General features: G+C 43.5%; 1 protein-coding gene across 1 annotated transcript in view; it reads right to left on the reverse strand.

Moving 5' to 3' along the window:
* Nucleotides 1-15056: 15056 nt before the first annotated feature.
* hipk2 (homeodomain interacting protein kinase 2) overlaps nucleotides 15057-20460 on the reverse strand; it is a 73817-nt gene continuing 68413 nt past the window's right edge. The window contains exons 12-16 of the mRNA XM_080842909.1: nucleotides 18227-18406; nucleotides 17355-17714; nucleotides 16263-16528; nucleotides 15816-15973; nucleotides 15057-15659 (exon numbers count right to left, since the gene is read on the reverse strand). Coding sequence (XP_080699035.1) covers nucleotides 15174-15659; nucleotides 15816-15973; nucleotides 16263-16528; nucleotides 17355-17714; nucleotides 18227-18406 — 1450 coding nt within the window. The 3' untranslated portion in view covers nucleotides 15057-15173. The remainder of the gene's footprint in view (nucleotides 15660-15815; nucleotides 15974-16262; nucleotides 16529-17354; nucleotides 17715-18226; nucleotides 18407-20460) is intronic.

Raw genomic sequence — 20460 nt, forward strand, 5'->3', positions numbered from 1 at the left:
TTGTGGGTGTATGTGCGTGTGATCTGGTGAAAAGAGGACAGCTTTGAGTTGCCAGGGACCACGCAGGAAGCCACCCTTCACAGCCGAACCACCTCAAATGCTAACATCAAAGGAGTCACAGAGTGATACAGACACAAATACACAAACTCTCTCTCAAACACAAATATAGAGTAAATGTACACACACACACACACACACACACACACACACACACACACACACACACACACATACACAAAGAAACACACATAAATACATGCATACACACACGGTAACATACTTTACAAACACGCTGTCACACACACACACACACAGATTTCTGTCTCTTCACTTGGCCTGATTTAAAAAGCAGCATCTCCCATACTGACTGACTTCCAGAAAGAGGAAAACGCGCTTTGATGAAAGTAAACTGTCCCCCCAACACACACACACTTCTCCCCAACGTCAACACCCCCCACCCCCCACCCCTTCATTGCATGAACGCTCCTCTCTTCTCCTCTCCTCCTTTCCCCATACTAATGACTTCATTAATATACCCAGAAGAACCCATCTTAGGTTCCGAGAATACTTTACATACTGCAGTGGTTCCAATGAAAACTAAGAACGCTGTTCTTCTTTGTCTGTTTTGTTTTGTTGTGGTTTGTCTATTTATTGTTCATCTGTATTATGTACCCTCAATCAGGGCATTGCTGCAAAAGTGCCCTGTGCCCAGCCAATTCTCCCTGAATACAGTAAATAATGATTAGGATTGAGTAGATTGCTGTAGTAGGCACTGGAATGAGAACGAATTGTTCTTCCCAGAATTGGTTCTTGAAAGAAAGTTAGATATTAAAAAAGTACTGAAAATGACTTGCCACATCATCAGAATCCCTTTCTGTAATTTGTCCATTCAACGAGAGCAGCATTAGGACAGTGTTTATCCAGAGGATATATGAGCAAATATAGCCTACAGCCCATAATAACCAATACTCAGCTTCTGAATGCCAAATTGTCACCAAGGAAGTACTGAATATCTTTTGATATGGAGAGTGTGCGTTTGCTAAACACGTGTGGCCTAGCTGAACATCAAAATGTTGTGTTTAAAATGTTCGTTTCTATCCGTGCATGAGAGCAATCAGAATTAAGCGTTTGTCTATTGTGTCGGGATTAGAGATAAGCGCGGGGTAATCTGACTGATATCACCACAAATGTCCCAGATAGATCCAGAGTGTGGCTCGGCTCTGGCACATGTTTGGCATGGACATGGATGGGATCCAGGGTAGCTTTCGGTGTAGAAGTGGAGATTCCCAACTCCCTTCCTTTTCTCAGACCCCCCCACCCCACCCCAGGCTGACAGAACAGGAAATAAAATAGATTAACTCTGTCCTTGACCCTTTCCCCTACAAACTACTGTCTACTTACACTGAACACACACACTACAAATGAAGTCAAGAGAAACTGAGAGAGACAAAGAGAGAGAGAGAGAGAAACAGTGTAACTACTGTATCTAGGAATGACAAAGACATAATTAGACAGCATTAGACAGGAATCAGAGAAAGTCCATTAGAGAGAGACAGGGAGAAGGAGTGTGAAAAATAGAATGACAAATACAGGAAGGAAGGATTGAAGGAAGGAGGGAATAAAAGCAGGGTCAGGGTTTTGGAAGACGGAACAGAGGAGTAGTGCTGAGTATTCCCTCTCTCCTGAGATCAGGACAAAGAGAATCACGCAGATTGTGATCATGTCAATCATGTTTTCTTCCTATGTCAATCAATCCCAGAGGAAAACAGAGCTGGTGTTGTATTGTTATACATCATGCCACTTTTCCCTGTATAAAGTTGTGACCTGTGAAAAATTGTATGTGTGTGTGTGTGTCTGTTCATCTATGTGTATAAATGTGTGCGACCACTAATCTGTTCACTGTTCACTTCTGTACAGTAAATGTTGAATGAGCCGCCTGTTGAACCTCACAGTGTTTCTGCTGGAGGCTTATCCATAATCACCATCCAGATTTCTCTCACTTCAGATTTCCTGCCCTGAGCTGGGGCCTTAATCCCCCATGTTAAGAGGTAATGACAAATCCCCTTCACCCCCGCACTCTCATTAGGCCTGTTTCACTGGAGTTTAATGCTTTATTCTTTCACCCCATGTATGAAGTAGTGTGTGTGTGTGTGTGTGTGTGTGTGTGTGTGTGTGTGTGTGTGTGTGTGTGTGTGTGTGTGTGTGTGTGTGTGAGTGTGTGTGTGTGTCTGTGTGTGTGTGTGTGTGTGTGTGTGTGTGTGTGTGTGTGTGTGTGTGTGTGTGTGTGTGTGTGTGTGTGATTGTACACTGGCTGGGCGGACACAGTGGCACCTTGCTGGTGTCTCAAGCACCGCACATTGATTAGCATAGAAAGGACAAAGAGTAGCCTATTCGCAGAGTTGTGGGAATGACATTATACAAACCTCTAATGTTCTCCCTCCTCATTAAACACTACATTAATCAAAACAATGGCTAACAGTGAATTTGTTTGCAAGTGAGGATGAGGCTTCAGCCTCCGGTTACAAAAGAAAGACTGCAGGAGAATGCCACGGAAAGATCAAGAAGGATCTACAACTCTACCAAGCCCAACTGCATTGGAAGCCTTTTAAACCTACAGCTTATGAACGTAACATGGTATTTTGAACCACTGTAACACCCTTCAAGAAAGGAATTTATACCTGCAAAACAACGTTATTCCCTATAATACATACAACATTGTGCAACAGAGCCCTGATAGAAGCTGTCCTCTTAAGAAGGGCCTAATTCAAAGCTCAAATCGTAGACAGCCTGAGCTACACCTAGCACTTAGGACATTGCAGCAAGCAATAGGCTATTACTCATTCCCTAGAGATGCATTTCCACAAGAAAATGCAAAAGTGATTACAAGGAAGGAGCGGTCGGCCATTATGTGATTGTACCGCAGCATCAGTCGGCCGTTGCATACCGTAACCTTTGCAATGACAAAGATGCTAGGCTAACACTTCGCCATATGAAAAAAAGGTTTTACTCTACTACCACCTGTTAGAGCGATAATATCATGCAACAAAATGCAGGACAGCGATTGTGTTCTGCATCTTAAACGTCAGAAACTAGCAAAGTTACTGGTGTGAAATGTCATTCCCACAATGACATTATGCCTGTCCAGGCTAAGCATTATTGGCATATCAAGTAGCTGTGAAGTCTAACCACTCAATTTTAAATTATTTATTACTTATTATTTAATTTCATAACTGACTTTTGTTGTAAATTAGTATATATTAGAATAGGTTTAAGCAGACGTTTTGACACTAACGTGTCGCTCTTGGGCCTCATTAGTTAGCTAGCGAGAGCTGGCTAGCATTTCAAATGGGTCGTTTGCTTATTACAAACCAAAAATGTTTGTGATTTATTAACTGAAGTGTACTGAAGCTACATTCAAGCAGATATTTACAAAATACATTTTTACAAGTGAGACCAGACATAATATGTAGCTAGCTAGCTGTTCCAATACATTCCATGCACAAATATGAATTAATCATGTGACAAAACAAAGCTCACCTTACAAATATGACTGATTATATTAGTCCTGTGATCCGTTAATACATGATTATTACACCCATTACACACTTGCAAACCCTATAATTCTATTCTCACCTCGGCTTCAACACAGAGGCTCAGTGTTAAGAGTAGGAGCTAATGAGTCAGGGAGGTTGCAACTGATCATGCTAGCTTAAAGGTCACACGACAAACCAAGATACTGTCTTCCAACAAGCAGAGTTGGGAACATAGTGTCATGTCAAATGCACAGTATAGAGAAACACATGGTTGACCATCTGACTGGCCTCTGTGATTTTGGCTGATGTGTGTAGAACAGATGGACGGGCGGTTTCAGACTATGCTGAGGAGGACAGGGTCTGGGCTGCAGGCAGGACATTGTGATGATGGTGAGAGATGAAAACATACACAATTTACTTCAAAATGATTGTACAAAAGGACTCACATTTAGATCCAGGTACAAGGTACACAGACAGACACAGACACAGACACAAAGAGTTTAGCCCATTCTCCTCAAACAATGTATTTCTGAAAGTTTTCATCGGATTTCCAATTTTAGTCCAAAGGTATTGTCCAATGATCAACCTGGTTGTTTTCTTGCTTTTCTGTGATGGTCTCAAGGTCTGATTGGCTGATTGATGTAGTAAACTCTTGCTTCTCCTCTGGGCATTAGGCTAAATGGCAGTGGATAAGGGCTCCAGGGACTGTGGTGGGATAGAGTGGTATAGATTTCCTGTCTTTTCAGACTGGACTCCCTGTGATGCGCTCTTTAAACCTCCACAACGTACTCAAATGGTAATCAATGGCCTTAACACAGGCTGTATCACATAACCATTCTAATGGTTGCAGAAAAAAAGTGAGCATAAGTCCAAATGTGCTTGGGCTAATATAATTATAAATGGTGGCATAAAAGCAAAAAAGGCAGTTTGGTTCCAACAATAATTGAGTGGCCGACTATATTTTAATCCTATCATTTTACATGATCAGCTGATTCTGACTGCATCATGGCCTTAAGTCCTACTGTAAACTGAGACACCATTAGCTTCTCGCAGAGTCACTGCCTCCAGACATACTAGCGTACCTATGTCAGTTATCGGACAGACAAACATCGGCCATTCTGTTAAAAAAATCTAAATGCTAAGTTTAATAATGGATTAACAATCTATAACTTCAGTTTAATAATGGATTCACATGACAACGCGAATGTTTGCCGATAACACATGCCGTCCGATAATTAACACTGTTACGATATGACTCATGTCCTTAAGTGTAATCATACAGCCTACAGAGCAGAGTATTAGGGCTATAATGCAAGTACCTCCAGATTCCTAGCACAACATCCTTATCTAACTTAAGCTTGAAGAGATATCCAAAATGAGATAGTATTGAAGAGCCAGAAAACTCACAGTCAGCTGTTTGAGAGTGTCTGGAAGCTGTCTGTTACCACAGTAGAAATTGAAAGAGAGAAAAAGTGTTCACGAACCAATTTAAAATCAGAAAAATATGCTGAGGTTGTGCTGGCAGTGACTGCTTGGCTTTGTGCCAACAAACAGTTGAGCAGACCCACTCAGTATCGACAAGAAGGCCTAAAGTATGTGTCCCAAAACAAGAAGCCTGAGTATAGTCAGTAGTCATAAAATGGCTAATTAGAGCTGTTTTGCAGTTTGATTCCTAGTCCACTGACATTCAAACTTCTTAGGAGATTCCCGCCGACTTTGTTTCTCTCAGATGCCCGCAGGTAATGCACAATGTAAAGAGATTGGTCTATCGGGTATAGTTGCTCTAGTGTTTGGCTATAGTTTGAAGCATTTTAACTGAGAGGAAAGAGCACTACTATTGTATTGCCCCCCCCCCCCCTACAAAACCATATTACTGTAAATGGACACATCCCATTTAGTTTGAGAGGTTGACACACTATATGGCCTACCTGACACAGAAAACCTAAATGTTTGCTGGCTTTACTTAAGGGAGCCTTGTATCCCTAAACTTGGGATAGTGTGTTCTTATCAGTGTCAGCGATGACCTTGAAAACTTCAGCTATCACCTTCTCACGTGTATGTTCACAAGGCAGAGAAGCCCATTCACATTCTCTGATACCTCATAGGCAGTGCCAACAGTTGTGTTTTATCCCAACAACATGACAAATAAACAAAAGGCTGCTAGGTTACGTCTTCCAGTAAGTGCTTGGCACTAGCACCTGTTGTTCGTTTGACCAGAAAACTGAGTCATCCTCCATTCCTCTACCTTACCCGTATCTCCTTTCCCTAACCTCATTAGTCTGCCAGAAGGCTTACCCCTCTCTGACACACCTCACAATGAACTGCCCATCAAATTGCACAACTCAGAGAAAAAACTTGCATCATCCTCTTCTAAATAATGGTCCACATATCTAAATCAAACTACATTTTGCGTAGAATTTTGCAACCTGACAAATCAACTTTGATTCATTGGAGTCCCTTTGTTTTTACATTATGTGAATGATACAAACTCAATTACATTCCTTACCTCCAGCAGGTGCATCTGCCGTCGTCATAGGAACCATCATCATTATTCCAAGGATGAGCGTGCAGCATCCTGAACGGTGAAAGATGCTTGTGGGCATCCCCACCGGACTCGTGCCGAAGATTAAGCCTTCCATGGATCGACTTTCATGCCATTGTATCAGTTTTTATTCCGGAAGAGAATAGTCCTCGCGAAGGCCCCTCAACCAGCCAAAAGAAACCGGGAGCTTCACTTCAAAATGCCCCTCGTTTCATCCCGACTGTATTTCCTAGGTTCAATAAGTTACAGCTGCAAACATAAGCCGAAGTGTGATTTTATTAGGTCATGTTCTCGGTCTTTAGTACATGTAGGTTATCTATTTTTCTTTCTTGTAAAACGTCTCAGTGTACTTTTGCTATCCTCGAGACTACCTACCACGGTCATACAGTACCGGTCCAGTAGATAACCAACATTTTATGACCTCATGCTGTACCTCAACTATCACTGACCAATGGAAAGAAAGGCACTGTAGTCCTACAGTGAGATCTAGTACGAAGAGTTTGGGTGCCTTTGTTCCATTTGCATACGAGTTGCAGATCGGGGACTTAAATATCCAATTAAAACTGGTTCCTGTAATAATTGTGTTGTATGCATTCATCACTAGGTAAATCGGTAGCATCGAGCTAACATTAACTTGCAGCTAATCTAAGGTTAACTCCAGCGAGCTATCAGTGGGCTAACGTTAATGCGTAAAGGTGCTGCTATACCGGGATTACGTGTTTTTCAGTGCCCACAACCTACAGGGAAAATAAGCTGCCAGTGTCTGAACAAAGATATGTTTTAGGTCTGCAATACATCTGCGATACTTTTTTTGTTTCTTGAACACCAACTCTTAGCCCCACATTTCTCCTTAAAGTAACGGAGGCAGACGTCGTTAATTCCTGGAGACTGAGCACTGTGGCATGTAACATGGGATCTCTATCCAACCCTTGCTTGCTTTCCATATCATTCATGACCTCTAAGTTGCTAAACTGCAATCAACTGTGGTTCATTACAAAGCAACGAAACATTTTTACAAGCGAGGCGGAGCAAATGAGTAGACATAATATGTAGCTAGCTAGCTGTTCCAATATGTTTCACGCACAAATATTAATTCATCTTGTTACAAAACAAAGCTCACCTTACAAATGTGTCTGCTTATATTAGTCCAGGGACTTCCATATCCGTTAAACGTAATTATTGCATCAGCTGAGTGTCTAATCCTAACTTTTTCTAAGTTCTTTTAACATAACGGTAAATTGTCCAAGAGATAACTGTCCTTTTCCTCCTGGTTTTCTTGAAGCATCTCTCACTCGCCGAGCGGTGGCCACAAGTCCTCGGGATTCGAGACTCCTCCCCTGATCTCCCTGGATTCGATCTACGTTTAGATACACGGTAGTGTGATTGGACGTGTACACAGTCATTCAAGGAATGGGTTAGATTGTCGCAGCAAGTTGGTTGGACTCCACTGTCCTCTCGGCGTCTGTGGTTACACGGCAACGAAAGACCTTACATTACTGAGAGGGTCAGTGGCCAGCAGTAACACTAGCTGACCTGGGGTTACTAGTCCCGATCGACTGTCGGTTGTGAGTAGATGCTTAGGTATATGGATTTATTAATGTATAGGCAGGGGTTACTTTTAAACTAATTTTTAGGAAGTGTCCTCCCTCCTGATATACTAACACGAATCATTAATCCAACTGTAGAATATGTAGTTTAAATAACCATAATAATTATAAACAAACAATACATAGAAATGTGATGTGAAATAATATGCTCTTGCGAAATCACTCAATGATCGCTACACAGGTAGCTGGATCTGGAACCATGTCTTATTGTAGGCCTAACTCTTTTTAAGATAATATGCACGGGTGATGTTGAAAAGCCATCTGGGGCTGGTTGAGAGCTAGGTAGCCTGTCTTTTTTTTTATCTTAGACAAACTGATTTAAACAAATCAATCTCTCATAAGATACGTAATATCTCGTCAATTTTGTAAGCACATGCTTATGCCCTCATGCATTCTCAGTATACTGTACAGTGACGTAAACCGCTATGTGACAGACAGCATAGTGGCCAAGCAAGAGACGATGAAAAACACAGAATTGAAATGTGTCGTGATTTTGTTTTGCAAACATCGCCATCTACTGGCGATGGTCGCCAACGGCACAATTATTGCAGGATTTTGCATGTGATGGCTACGACTGGTGAGCTTTTCAGTCTTGAATGCGTTTACTTGGTGGTCATCAATTTCATATCATCTGTTAGGATTGCAATCTACTGTGCTCCTGTACCCATGTTTGACATATGAGGAACTACCTACCTAGACTGAGAGATCATACCAGGGAAAGAGGCAACCCCTATAGTCAAGTATTGGGAAACTGAAGACAACAAAACAAACAGAGCAGGTTCTGTGACTTAACAGTTTAATGAAAATGCAAGACAAAGTGTGATTACATCTCTACACATATACAATATGCATATGTGAGCATACCGATTCTCATTATTAACTCGATTCACCTCGGAGACCGAAAAATGATCAAAAGTAGCAGTGAATAACAAGCTATAAAATAGGTCACCATGTCACCAGCCCCCTCTCACCCTATGTTTAGTAATATAACAATTAAAATAACTATGTTCTTCTAGATCCCATCTGTTGACCTCCGTACACTGCTAACATTAGATGTAGAAGCCTAATGTAAATTCACCCATTTTTCTACAACGAAAATGATAAAGAGAAGCACACAACATTGTAATGGTTAACACAAGCGCTTTAGTAGCAAGTATTCAACTTGTTAGGAGTTAAATCATTCTTCTTATTATTGTTATTTCATTTATTTTAAACATTCTATAAAGCCAGTAAAATATCCATTCTTGTAACATATTTGATAAGATTATTCTAAGGAATTGGGTAGCCTACACATAATGCTACGTCAACAGATTGAAATCAGAAGACGCCACACTTTTTTTTTTAAATCCCCAAATGAACAAACCAAGAAACCAAAAAACAAAAACAACGAAAAAAACAAAACAGATTAAATAGACTATATGGAGATATTTGCAGCACACAATAGCTTTAACAACAACCAATGAGAGAGTACGACAAAGAGAACCCATACAGCAATGCACACAAGTAAAGAATAAAAAATGACTCAGGAGTTCAATGCTTTTTTTTTTAGGTCTATTTGAGATGTCCTAGAAAAATATCATTGTTGTCATTTGCATTTTTTATTATATATATATTGTGAATGCTTGTCTGTGCGATTACAAAAAAGGACAATGGGTGAACAGATAGCTGAGTGATTACCATAGTAGCCCATATCAGCTGCTGCTACATTACTGGTGGAGAAACACCATCCACTGCTGACCCCAGCTCAGAGTCAGCTTCCCTCCATAGTGAACTGGTGTTGGGGGGCATTGGCCGTCCACAGCAGCAGTAGCCTACACTTCCCACCTATCATGCCACCGGTGCAGTTAACACCATGACATGTCTTCACCTAGTTGAGGTGGGCACTGTTTGTCAACGTAAGACTAATATAGTACTAAAATGGTAATCTGACAGAACTCAGAGGTTAACTGGTGCTAAAATGATGTTCCCATGTATGCCCACCAACTGATTGTACCACGATACTCAATACTAACCCAATTCTGTTGTTTGATCATAAACATAAACTGAGAACTACAAAAAACTACTAAAAAAGTAGACAAATCGGCTTTAAGTCTGTGCATTTTGGTACTTGGTCAAAAGTGGCCGAATTGAAACATTTGGCCTCTGTGCAATGGCAGGGCTCTGTGATGTGGTGTCCCACTCACGGCCTCCTCTGTCTCTGCCCGGCAGCTTGGGTCTGGGGCGAATCCGGCCTGTCTGGACCCACAGGGGCCGGACCCACCCCAGAACCAGATTAAGCCTCGGCCCCAAATCTGGATCCTGAGGTGGGAACTCTGATCAGCGATTAGGCACTGACACACACACACACACTCACACACAGACACTTGTGGAACCAAAAGGGGAATGACAATGTGAAGGTCCTTCCTTCATGCTTTTTCTTTCACAGATAAGTGTGTTTGGGAGCCTGTGCTTTCATAAGCTCTCTTTAAATCAATTGCAGGCATGCTTTTAAATGGTGGGGGTGAGGTACCAGGATGAGCACTTCAGTATCACTCTCCTTTTTAAGATATTAAAAAAGCTTCAAGTAGTCTCCTCAGAGGGTGGGGACCTCTGTGAGCAGAGGCATTTTGTACCATGTCTTCTGGAATGTTCCTCTCTGTTTGGGGGGTGGTGAAGTGGTATTTTGTGAGCCAAGCACACACTGTTAAGACTCCTGGTTCGCAGCTGACAGAAGAACCGATCTGACCCTGATCTGGCGCATATCTAGATCAGATCAGGGTCGGATGTCGAGAGCGGAGCTGCTATCTGGGGTATGAAGCAGGCCGCGTTCAGAGGAGCTGGAACATGGTGAAACTAGCACTGGAATAACTGCTGTCTCACATCTGGCCCTGATCTGATGAGTCTTTAGAGTGTCTCTGCTATCTGTGTGTCTTGGCAGTGATGCCTCCCACTACTATGCAGCATGGAGGTCACTGTGTGGAAGGCAATATTTCAACAGAAACACAACTTTGAAAAACCAAGGACTTCACAATATCCTAAATTAGGTGATAAAAGATTGACTCTCAAAAAACTCCAGACCAAAAAAGAAGAAGAAAACAGCTAGTCACTTGAACATACGGCAGCACGTTTTGGTAGTTATAAGGTCACTGGATCTACTGCTGCTCACAAACAAACAGATAAAACACAGTAATCAACATAATATAATGCTGACATTTACATCACCTTTCAGAGTGGATTGACACTACAAAGGCTTGGAGGGCTAAAAAGGTTTTTCACTAAACTAATTCAAATGGGGCTTAATATCTGAGTAATGAAAAATGGTAAAAGGATACTACATCTGGGAGAACAATGGTCAGCTGTTAGATGAATGTTGAACAGATAGCGTGTTGGTCAGTAACAGACTTATTGCAATACTAGAGTATGCCAGTGTTGAGATTATGGTTGGGTGGACCTCGCCCAAAATAGTGCCTTTTGTAGGCTGTCAATCAAAGATCATGTCAACTGTATCAACCTCTTCCAGTACATTCATATTCATATTCATATTCATATTCGTATTCATATTCATATTCGTATTCGTATTCGTATTCGTATTCATATTGTTTCTTTTCGTTAGTGATTTCGTGGATTAAGTTTCGAGACATTTCAGTTTTTCGGCTCACTTCACCCACAGACGAAGATACGGCACACTAACAATCGTTTTTCATTATTTCATATTTTGTCTTTACAAATTCTTTTGATTACAACATTAATAAAGCTTAATTACATCTTGAGTAAAATAAATCCAACCAAAAAAAAAAAATAAAAATTTAATTTACATATAAACATCTGCCAATAAACAAATTTGGATAAGAGGATCCCATTCCAAGTAGGCTATTAGTTTGGAACAATGTGAAATACTCTAAGTGTATCAAATCCACAGTGTCATCACTGTATTACACGACAGCTACTACCTTTGTGTATTTTTGACATGGTTGTGAACCTGTTTCTGTGTATAACATGTTTTGTGTGTGGGCTGTACACAAATGCATGGTCAGTTTTACAGGACAGGGGTTGATACTGCTTTATTACCATGGCAACTTTCTTTGGTGGGATGGGAGGGATGAGCGACGATTTAGCAACCCCTCTTTTGGTCAGTAGGGGGTGCAGTAGAGAGTAGTAGTTTATGTCCTAGCTCTTCTCTTTTAGTGGAATGTCTCTAGGAACCCAGATGGCCGTTAATCCCAGAACGTCTCAACACCGCCTCTGTTCTGGAGTCAGCTACTGTACTCTGGAATTGGGTAACATAGTGTGCTCTGATTGCTTCATACAATAGGTGATTTGAGTGCTTAGTGGGGGGTTTTGGGTGGGGTACAGGCGTGACAGAAAAACTAAACAATAAGAAACATCAGCAATGTGATGACTGGATGACTTTTAAAATGCTGAAAACAAGCCACCAATCAGAATAAAGACCCAGTAAAGAAGGTGTTTTTTTTCTGTCTTACATATTTGGGTGTTTTCCTTTAAGTGTGGCCTGCAGTCAAACTCAGCTCAGCTACAGGTTGAGCCCCCAAATGTCCCTGACTTGCACTGATTAGTACATCAGCACTTTAGCTAAAACACTTCACACTGTCGTCTTTCAGTAATACTCAACAACACTTGCCTACACATGAAACCCCCTCCCAGATAGCAATGCGTTTAACAAATTACAATAACACTTTAACTAATAAAATATCTACAAGAATTATTGCAACAATCTCTAATAACAATAATAATAATAACAATAATAATAAAACAGCATATCTATATAGCCAAGTGAAAATCTCAATGTAAAAATAAAAAAACTCAAATGCAAATACTATGGCATGACACGGTAAAGGGGATGCGTTCACTAAACCAACAGGTGGTTCTGATGTGCCCACTTTCAAGAAGACAGAAGAAAAAAAAAAACAACACACAACCTCAAGAAATTCATTGGCTAGTCGAAAGGTCAACGTTAAATTAAGCAGCAACACATATACATAAGCATTGTCCCAAAGGTCTCCTACATATCGCTTGTCCCTTTTCTCACAACATGACGTGGTGTCTGCAGTGCCCACATTTGGATGTCTCCTCCAACGAGAGACTCAGAGTGTGTGTGTGTGTTGGGCCCGAGGGTTTGTGCGCCTATCCACAGCTTTACATACAGCTTCACTAAGCTTTCCGTGAATCTCCACAGGGAACGGACCAAAACAGACAACGAAAAGAGAAAAGAAACCCGACAAACCTGACTCAAAGAGTTTTGAAAAAAGAAACCCAAAAAGTGTGCGTTCTCGCGCCGCTCTCAATGACTACCAGGCGCTTCTCAGTATCCTGTTCCGACCTGCTCAATGCCATCAAACTCCTCTCTCTGAAGACGTGGAATTTCCTCTCCTCTCCTCCACTCCACCTCTTCCTTCCCCATCTTCTCATTCATTCGATGCTATCCGTTAGCCCTCTCTGTCTCTCCTCTTCCCCACCCTCCTTCTGAACCTGGCCTCTAGCCCTCCCTGTCGTCTGGCTCTCTTTCCAGTGACCGCCTCCCCGGAGAAGGCCGGACTCTGGACCTCTCCAGCCACAGCCGCTATCTGGGTCTACTCATCCCATCTGAACACACTATGGTTGATGTCCTCCAACAGCATCTCCTCTGATCACCACACAACACAAAGCTTCTCTTTACCTTGAACCTGTTTGATCTGAACTGATTACAGCCTCCTTTACTTGTAGTGATCTTACTAAAAAAAATCTGCATTTGTATCTGTCCATGCCTTAGATGTCCCTTTAATATTTAAACACATGTAGCGGGCAGAGGCAGAGCTACACAATCTATAGGCAGCGAATCTCAGCTATAGGCTGACTACAAATTCAGCTCCACTCCTAACACGTATCATAAAGGTTTAAATTTAATAAACTTTGGTTTGTAACCCCAGGAAAGCCAATGTCTCTTCAAAGAACCTAATGCGCAATGACAAGGCGAAAGAAAACAAAAACTGCATGCTTGTGAGTTATAATAAGGGGCAAATGCCTACGAGCTACGAGTAGAAAAACCTACTAAGACAAAGATGTTTGACTTAAGACCATTTGTCACAACTAGTCTTGGATTCTTCTAGAAAGTTGCAGTGAAGTAAACTGTGTTGGTATATCTGTAAGGCACTACGAAGGAACAATGAGGAACCTACTGTAAGACCATGGGGGAGATATTCGCACAGGTGCCGAGTAAGGTGGACTACACACACATGGCAGACGGCAGCACAAATGATGTGCCCGCGCACACACACGCAAACAGACAATCACATGTACATGCCTATGTTATTATAACCACTTGTGCAATCACATTTAAAGAAGAAAAAGTTCTATTGGTATCAGAAAGGTTCATTAAATCAAAACTGGTGCAGGCTGCTACATTCTACAAATGGGGCCTGGTTCCAACTCCTAGCTTCAACAGGTTGTTTTGTTTTCTTCTAAATGTGAACATAAAATGGAAAAAGTCTATAAATACATTAAAAAGTAGTTTATATTGTCTTTTGTCTATTTTTTTTATTTATTTCCAGGAGACTTCTCCAATTGCCATGTTGGAGAGACGAGCAGGGGTTGGTTCACCCCGCGCATGCCACGAATGATTTGGAAACGTCCTAAGACAGTTCAAGGCCATCATAATATTTTTTTTATCTTTGAAGAGCAGCAGGTATCCATATTTCCACCATCTCTAAGTTCTTCAAATTCAAACAGCCACAAAAGTGACCTCTGTTGAAAAAAAGTCAAGTTTCTTTTTCCTCTGACTATATGGGAAAGAAAAACAAAAAGGTTTGATTAAAGAACTTAATAGAAGAAAGACTGAAAATCCCTCGCTGTCTCCTGCGGGGGTCTTTCAGATGCAGCAACTCTTGATAAAACACAGGGAAAGGTATGGCAGAAATAAACTTCTCAAATAAATGTCTGTTTCCCAAAGTCAGAGGATTTAAAACCCCAATTAAAAGAAGAAAGAAAAGACAGAAAAAAAGAAAAACTGGCCCTTTTAAAGGTGGGAAAACACCCCCTAATCACAACAAAATAAAAGTGAATAAACACTGACTAATCCTCTTTTATAGACTTGTACCCTTCCTTAATCCTCCCAATTTGTCCTGGCATCCCAGAGTGGCAGCCGACACTGAAGCGGACCCGGCCCTGATCCGGCATGAATCAGTGGGAACCAGAGCCAGCTGCCCTCTGAGCGTCTGTCCGTCCGTCAGTCCGTCCGTCCGTCCGTCCGTCCGTCCGTCCGTCCGTCCGTCCGTCTGTCCGTCCGTCCGTCCGTCCGTCAGCCTCCACCGTCTTCCCTCTTCTTCAAGTTTCAGGTGTGGGGTTTAAGCAGGCTTGGGCCTGGGTCTCTGGGAGAAAGCAGCATTGGGAAAGGGGAGGGGGCGTGGCAGAAGGGCGCTGGGGGTTGGAGGTCGAAGTTTGGGCAGGGTGGGGGTTGGGGGGAGGGGTGGGGTGTGGGGGTCTCCAGTGTTTGGGTGCGGGCGGGCAGTGGGGGCATCTCTAGAGGTATGAGTACTGGTTGACCTTGGTGGGGCTCAGTGGGTATCCAGTGTAGACAGAGGAGACAGGCGAGGCGCTGATGTAGGTGTGGTGAGTGAACTGGGCCTGGTACTGCGCTGCGTGGAGTGTGGGTGAGGGCAGCACGCGGTGCGCCATGCTGACGGGCACCTGGTGCACCAGGCCCTGCGCGTAGCTGGCATGCTGGTGGACGGCGTGGCGTGCCGCCGCGGCCGCTGCCGCAGTGCTCTGTGATGCTACCAGGTGGGCTACGGCGCCGCTGGAGCCCAGTGCGGCCGGCGCCGTGTAGGTGTAGAGGTGCGGCTGGCCCGCCAGGTGGGGCGCTGACGTCAGGTGAGGGGGCACGCCGGTTGTGTGGGATGGGCTGTGGTGAAAGGAGTACGGAGCCTGGGCCGCCATGGTCGGGGTGATGTAGGCCTGTTGACGGCGGTGACCGCCTCCGCGCTCGGCTACCATGTGTTGCTGAGCCTGAGGAAGGATGATAGGAGAAGAGGAGATAGATAAAAAAGAAAGGAAAAGTGAGGAGAGGTTTTGCTCTCATTCACACAGATTTGCAATATCTCTCTCAAACACACACACTCACAGGCATACAAACAAACACACTCATGCAGGCATGGTCTTTACCTGACTGAGATTCAGAGGCTGCTGTTGGAAGAGGTGTGGCCCGGAGCGCTGCTGACGATAAGACCCGCACCCTGCCATTCCGGAGGTGTGGCTGTTTCCTGTCATGCACCCATCAGACGACTTGTACTTGTAGACTGAATTGTGGTGGCTCATTGTGTCTATAAATGTCATTCAGAAGGATTCAAATTAGTTTAGAATAAAACAACACACTTTTTCAAGACTTCAGGAGTACAATCCTATCTTTCCTCACCTATCCTGTCCCGCAGTTCACAGTCGTCCTCACCAGATCGCACACCTGTCTTACCTGTCCTTTCCTGTCCTCGTCTCTTTCCATCTGTCCCCAGCTATCTCGTTGGACCTCACCTGTCTCACACTCATCCTGTTCACCTCTCTCCCTCCCTTCCTCCCTCCCTCCCTCCCTCCCTCTCTCCCTCCTGTGGGTCTTACCTGTCAGCATGCGCTCACACTCGCCCAGGCCGTCGTTGCTGTTGTTCTTGAAAGGAGGGATTATGATGGTGCGGGGGTTTCCGTTGTTGTTGCCACAGCCAATGTAGTTGTCAAGGTGCCCGTTCAGCTTTGGGTCGTATCCGTTGGCGACGGCGATGTTGACCGCCCGTGACTCCATGGCGTAGGGGCTGCCGGTGCTGCAGTCAGACTCGGGCGAGTCATGCACCGTCACACAGCTGATGACGTTCTTGCGCTGCTTGGAGGAACTGGGGGAGAAAGAAGGATTTAACACATTATCAGAACGTGTCACGCACCCACATACACTGTCACTTCACACACAAGCAGTAAACACTCATACACACATTTAACACCTTCATACACAATCATGACTCGTAACACAGACACACATACAACATTACTCATCCATTATCAGATTGCTCAGCAACACATGCGTAACCCACAATTGTCTCTTTCTCTTTCTCACACACACACACAGACACACACACACACACACACACACACACACACACACACACACACACACACACACACGCACACACACGCACACACACACACGCACACACACACACGCACACACACACACACACACACACACACACACACACACACACTCACAGACACAGGTACATGTCTATGCACACAAGGCTCATAAAAAGGACTTCAAACACAGAGGTGCAAATTGACCTTTCCAGGTGCCATTTACCCAGAACTACGGGACAATATTTGAGTGTAAATACAAGCTGGCATTTACAGTGCACTCTATACAACCAGGAAGATCTGTCTGACAAGACAGAAAATGTAAAAGGGATTAGAAAAGAAAAGATACAAATGACAGGTGCTGTCCATATCAGGATTTCAAATGCTAAAAAAACAACAGGCATAACTACACTTCCCATAATGCAACTTGACGATGCACTTCTTGTACTTCTATACTTTTAAATGGGGTTATCGCAGTCGGAGTGAAGAACCACCACAACCAGGTTAGTCTATTTTCTCTGTATTCTTGACAAAAATACCCCATCTCCCAAGATCCCATTGGGCATGTGTAAGCAGGGCTGATTGGCTGCTGACCTGCTGTAGGCGTGTCGGGGTTGGTCCTCATCGTCTGTATCGCTGCTGATGGTGATGACGCTGACCGCTGGGCTCGGTGTGTCCGGGATGACGATGGTTTGGCGCGGGCCGTGGCTATGGTGCTGGAGGTGGTCACGCGTGGTGCTGGAGGCCTGCTCTCCCACCTCTCTTCCTCCCGTCCCCCACACCCCCCCTCCGTAGCTCTGGGCAGAGACACAAGCTGAGGACGAGGAGGTGGAGGAGGAATGGCCATTGGTTACCACGGTACCACGAGGGGGGGTGTTCTCCTTGACCCGCTTGGAGCGCTGTGGAGACAGGACCGCCTGGGAGGAGGACGAGACTTCATATGCCGAGACGTTCCTGATGGAGAGAGTGAGAGAGAGAAAGAAAGACAGAGAGACAAGAGACATGGTTAGACATGTAAAACGAGAGAAAAAAGAAAAGAAAACAGAGAGAAAGAGGAGGGGAGCACAGACTCAATAAAACATACAACACTACAATAGAGACCATGACACCTGTGGTGAGTCACCACCCATCTCAACTCACATCCATTCAACATCTACAGTATTGCACTGAAGACACTCACACTTCCACACACACACACACACACACACACAGTTCTGCCAACACACTACAAGGGAGCAGGTATCTCATACCAGACAATTATATAATTTTCTCACACCTCCTGGGGTCCCAAAGGAAATGACTGAATAACTAGACCCGGCAGTTTCTTCAGCATTCAATAACTGCGAGGATACTTCAAATGCCCTAGATAACAAATAATTACATGACATGCTAGGGTCAAATGAAACCAATTGCTTTTTTGACCCATGGATGACTTCATGATCTAGAATTCCTCTGTGACCCCTTACCTGCTCAACATCTGGTGCTGCTTGTTCTTCTTGGAGTTGGAGTTGTTGGATGAAGGCTGTCGCATCACATGAGCCACACCCACATTCAAGGTTTGCTGGGAAGGCAGGGTCACGTGACCGGCCAGGAGAGTCGGCTGCTGCATGATGGGATTGTAATGGCCGCCATGAGGATGGGAGTTTCTGTGAAGAGAAAGCAGTGAAATTTTAAGAGTGATTCTTGGTCGGTGTCCATTCTTGACAAATAAATCTGTAATTCATGTAGATATAGATTCCAAAGTGCATTCGCCGAACCCTTCGTAATTTGAAAAATAAAATATGATTTCTTCAAAACGTAGGTATGTATAAAAACGCCCCGACATTGCTAGTGTGAACCGGGCTATACTGTGTGTGTCTTGACCCCTGCCGAACCCCTAAAAGGGACTCAACGAACCCCTGGGGTTCGATCGAACCCAGGTTAAGAACCACTGACCTAATCTATTCTAAAAACCCAACAACATAGCTAACCATTAGAACAATGTCTTAACATACACATATTATGGGCTATTGCATAACAACATTGTCAAAAGCTATCAAAGGGTTTTCATTCATTCATTCAGTTCTGATGGTTCTGTCTGGTTTAGACTACAGTGAACCACTGGAAACATAAGCTTTTGCAAGTTTTCGTGTGAAGGCAGACTGCAGTTGCTAAACTTTGCCAGTAGGGATCAGCGCTCTCTAGGGCAGCGCTAAAACCCAGAGAGCGGAGCGGAGGGGAGAGGAGAGGAACAGACAGGAGACAGCTGAGAGCGATCGCTCTGCAGGGAGCGCGACAGGCTCCCATCCGTTTCTCGACCCCACAAAATGGAGCTGAACTGAAGTCAGCTTACTGAGGACACGACCCTGACTGCCCAACTAAAGCAGCCGACTGAGGTCATAGTCTCTGCTGCTCAAGGCCAGGGAATAAAAACAGCCAGCAGTCTCCATTTATTTCACTTGTTTTTTTTCTCCCCTGATTCCTTCCATCATTTTATACATGGGTGGTTACTTTCATTTCCTTGAGCAGACAGCCTTACACTGATCCACTTGTACTTGTGTCTAAATGTTTACTTCCCAGTAGTTTTGTATGTCTACCTTGAAAGATTGCATTTGGCTGTTGAAGAAAAGGAAAAAGAAACTGCTACATGCTGAAATCAGCTCAGAGATAGGGCAAGACATACAGACCCCTACCCGCACTGATGTTTGCAGAGAGCTGTTCTTCCAAACAGGAAGAAAAACATCTAAAAGCAGCATATATGTATTCCAATGAGGAATGAGTCGTGCATATGGCTTCCTGAAATAATGCAAGAGTGTGCTTGAAATATGTACTTTATGGTCAGTATGAGTGAATGCATTCTATAAATACAAAGCTCATAAAATGTATTCCCTGCACAGACCATGAGTTGTGCCATTTAAAAGATATCACTGGCAGTTCCTCCTTTATGTTTCTATATCTGTGAGGTCTCAAAGATAGAGTCTACTGTAATATAATAGCAATGACTCTCCAATACAATAGACTGTCAGTGGCATACATTCAAAAAAGTACTTCCTCTCAATGCAGACATTTATGGCTGTATTCGCTATTCTTTGCAACCGTGTACTACCGTGTGTGTCATTCTCCAGTGTGTGTGTGTGTCTGCACATTGGTGTGTTTACTTCTCCGGTATGTATGTTGTGTTGTGTGTTACCATGTGGTAGTGTGCGGTTATTCCAGTATGTAAGTTGTGTTATGTGGTAGAGTGTGGTTATTTCATGCGTATGTTAGTTGTGTTATAGCTCTATATAGTGGTGAATGGTTGTATGGTGAGATGTGCTGTGTGTTTCCATGGTGATGTGATATACCATGTATATGCTAGGCAACTCATCGGAGACCTCAGCATCAATGCATTTAACATGAGCTAAAGCCAGATGGCTTTGTGTGTGTGGCTACTATAGTACACACAAACAGACACACACACACACATAAATATTTTGTGTATCATCTAACTTATTCACATAACTTACACTGATACTCACCGGGTTGGCTGAGCCTAAGATGGTTTTCTTATAAACATGCAGTATTTCTGTGGAAAAGCCTTGTCTTAAGTTGATGCTGGTGAATGACTTACGCTGAGTCCCCGGACAGAGTTCACATTCTGTCAGCGTTAGTGTCAGCAAAGACACATACTGTATATGGCTGACTGTCTGCACCATCCTCATTAACTATAGGAATCACAGGC

Source organism: Sprattus sprattus (genome assembly GCF_963457725.1).
Source record: "Sprattus sprattus genome assembly, chromosome: 7".
NCBI classification, from domain to species: Eukaryota; Metazoa; Chordata; class Actinopteri; order Clupeiformes; family Clupeidae; genus Sprattus; species Sprattus sprattus.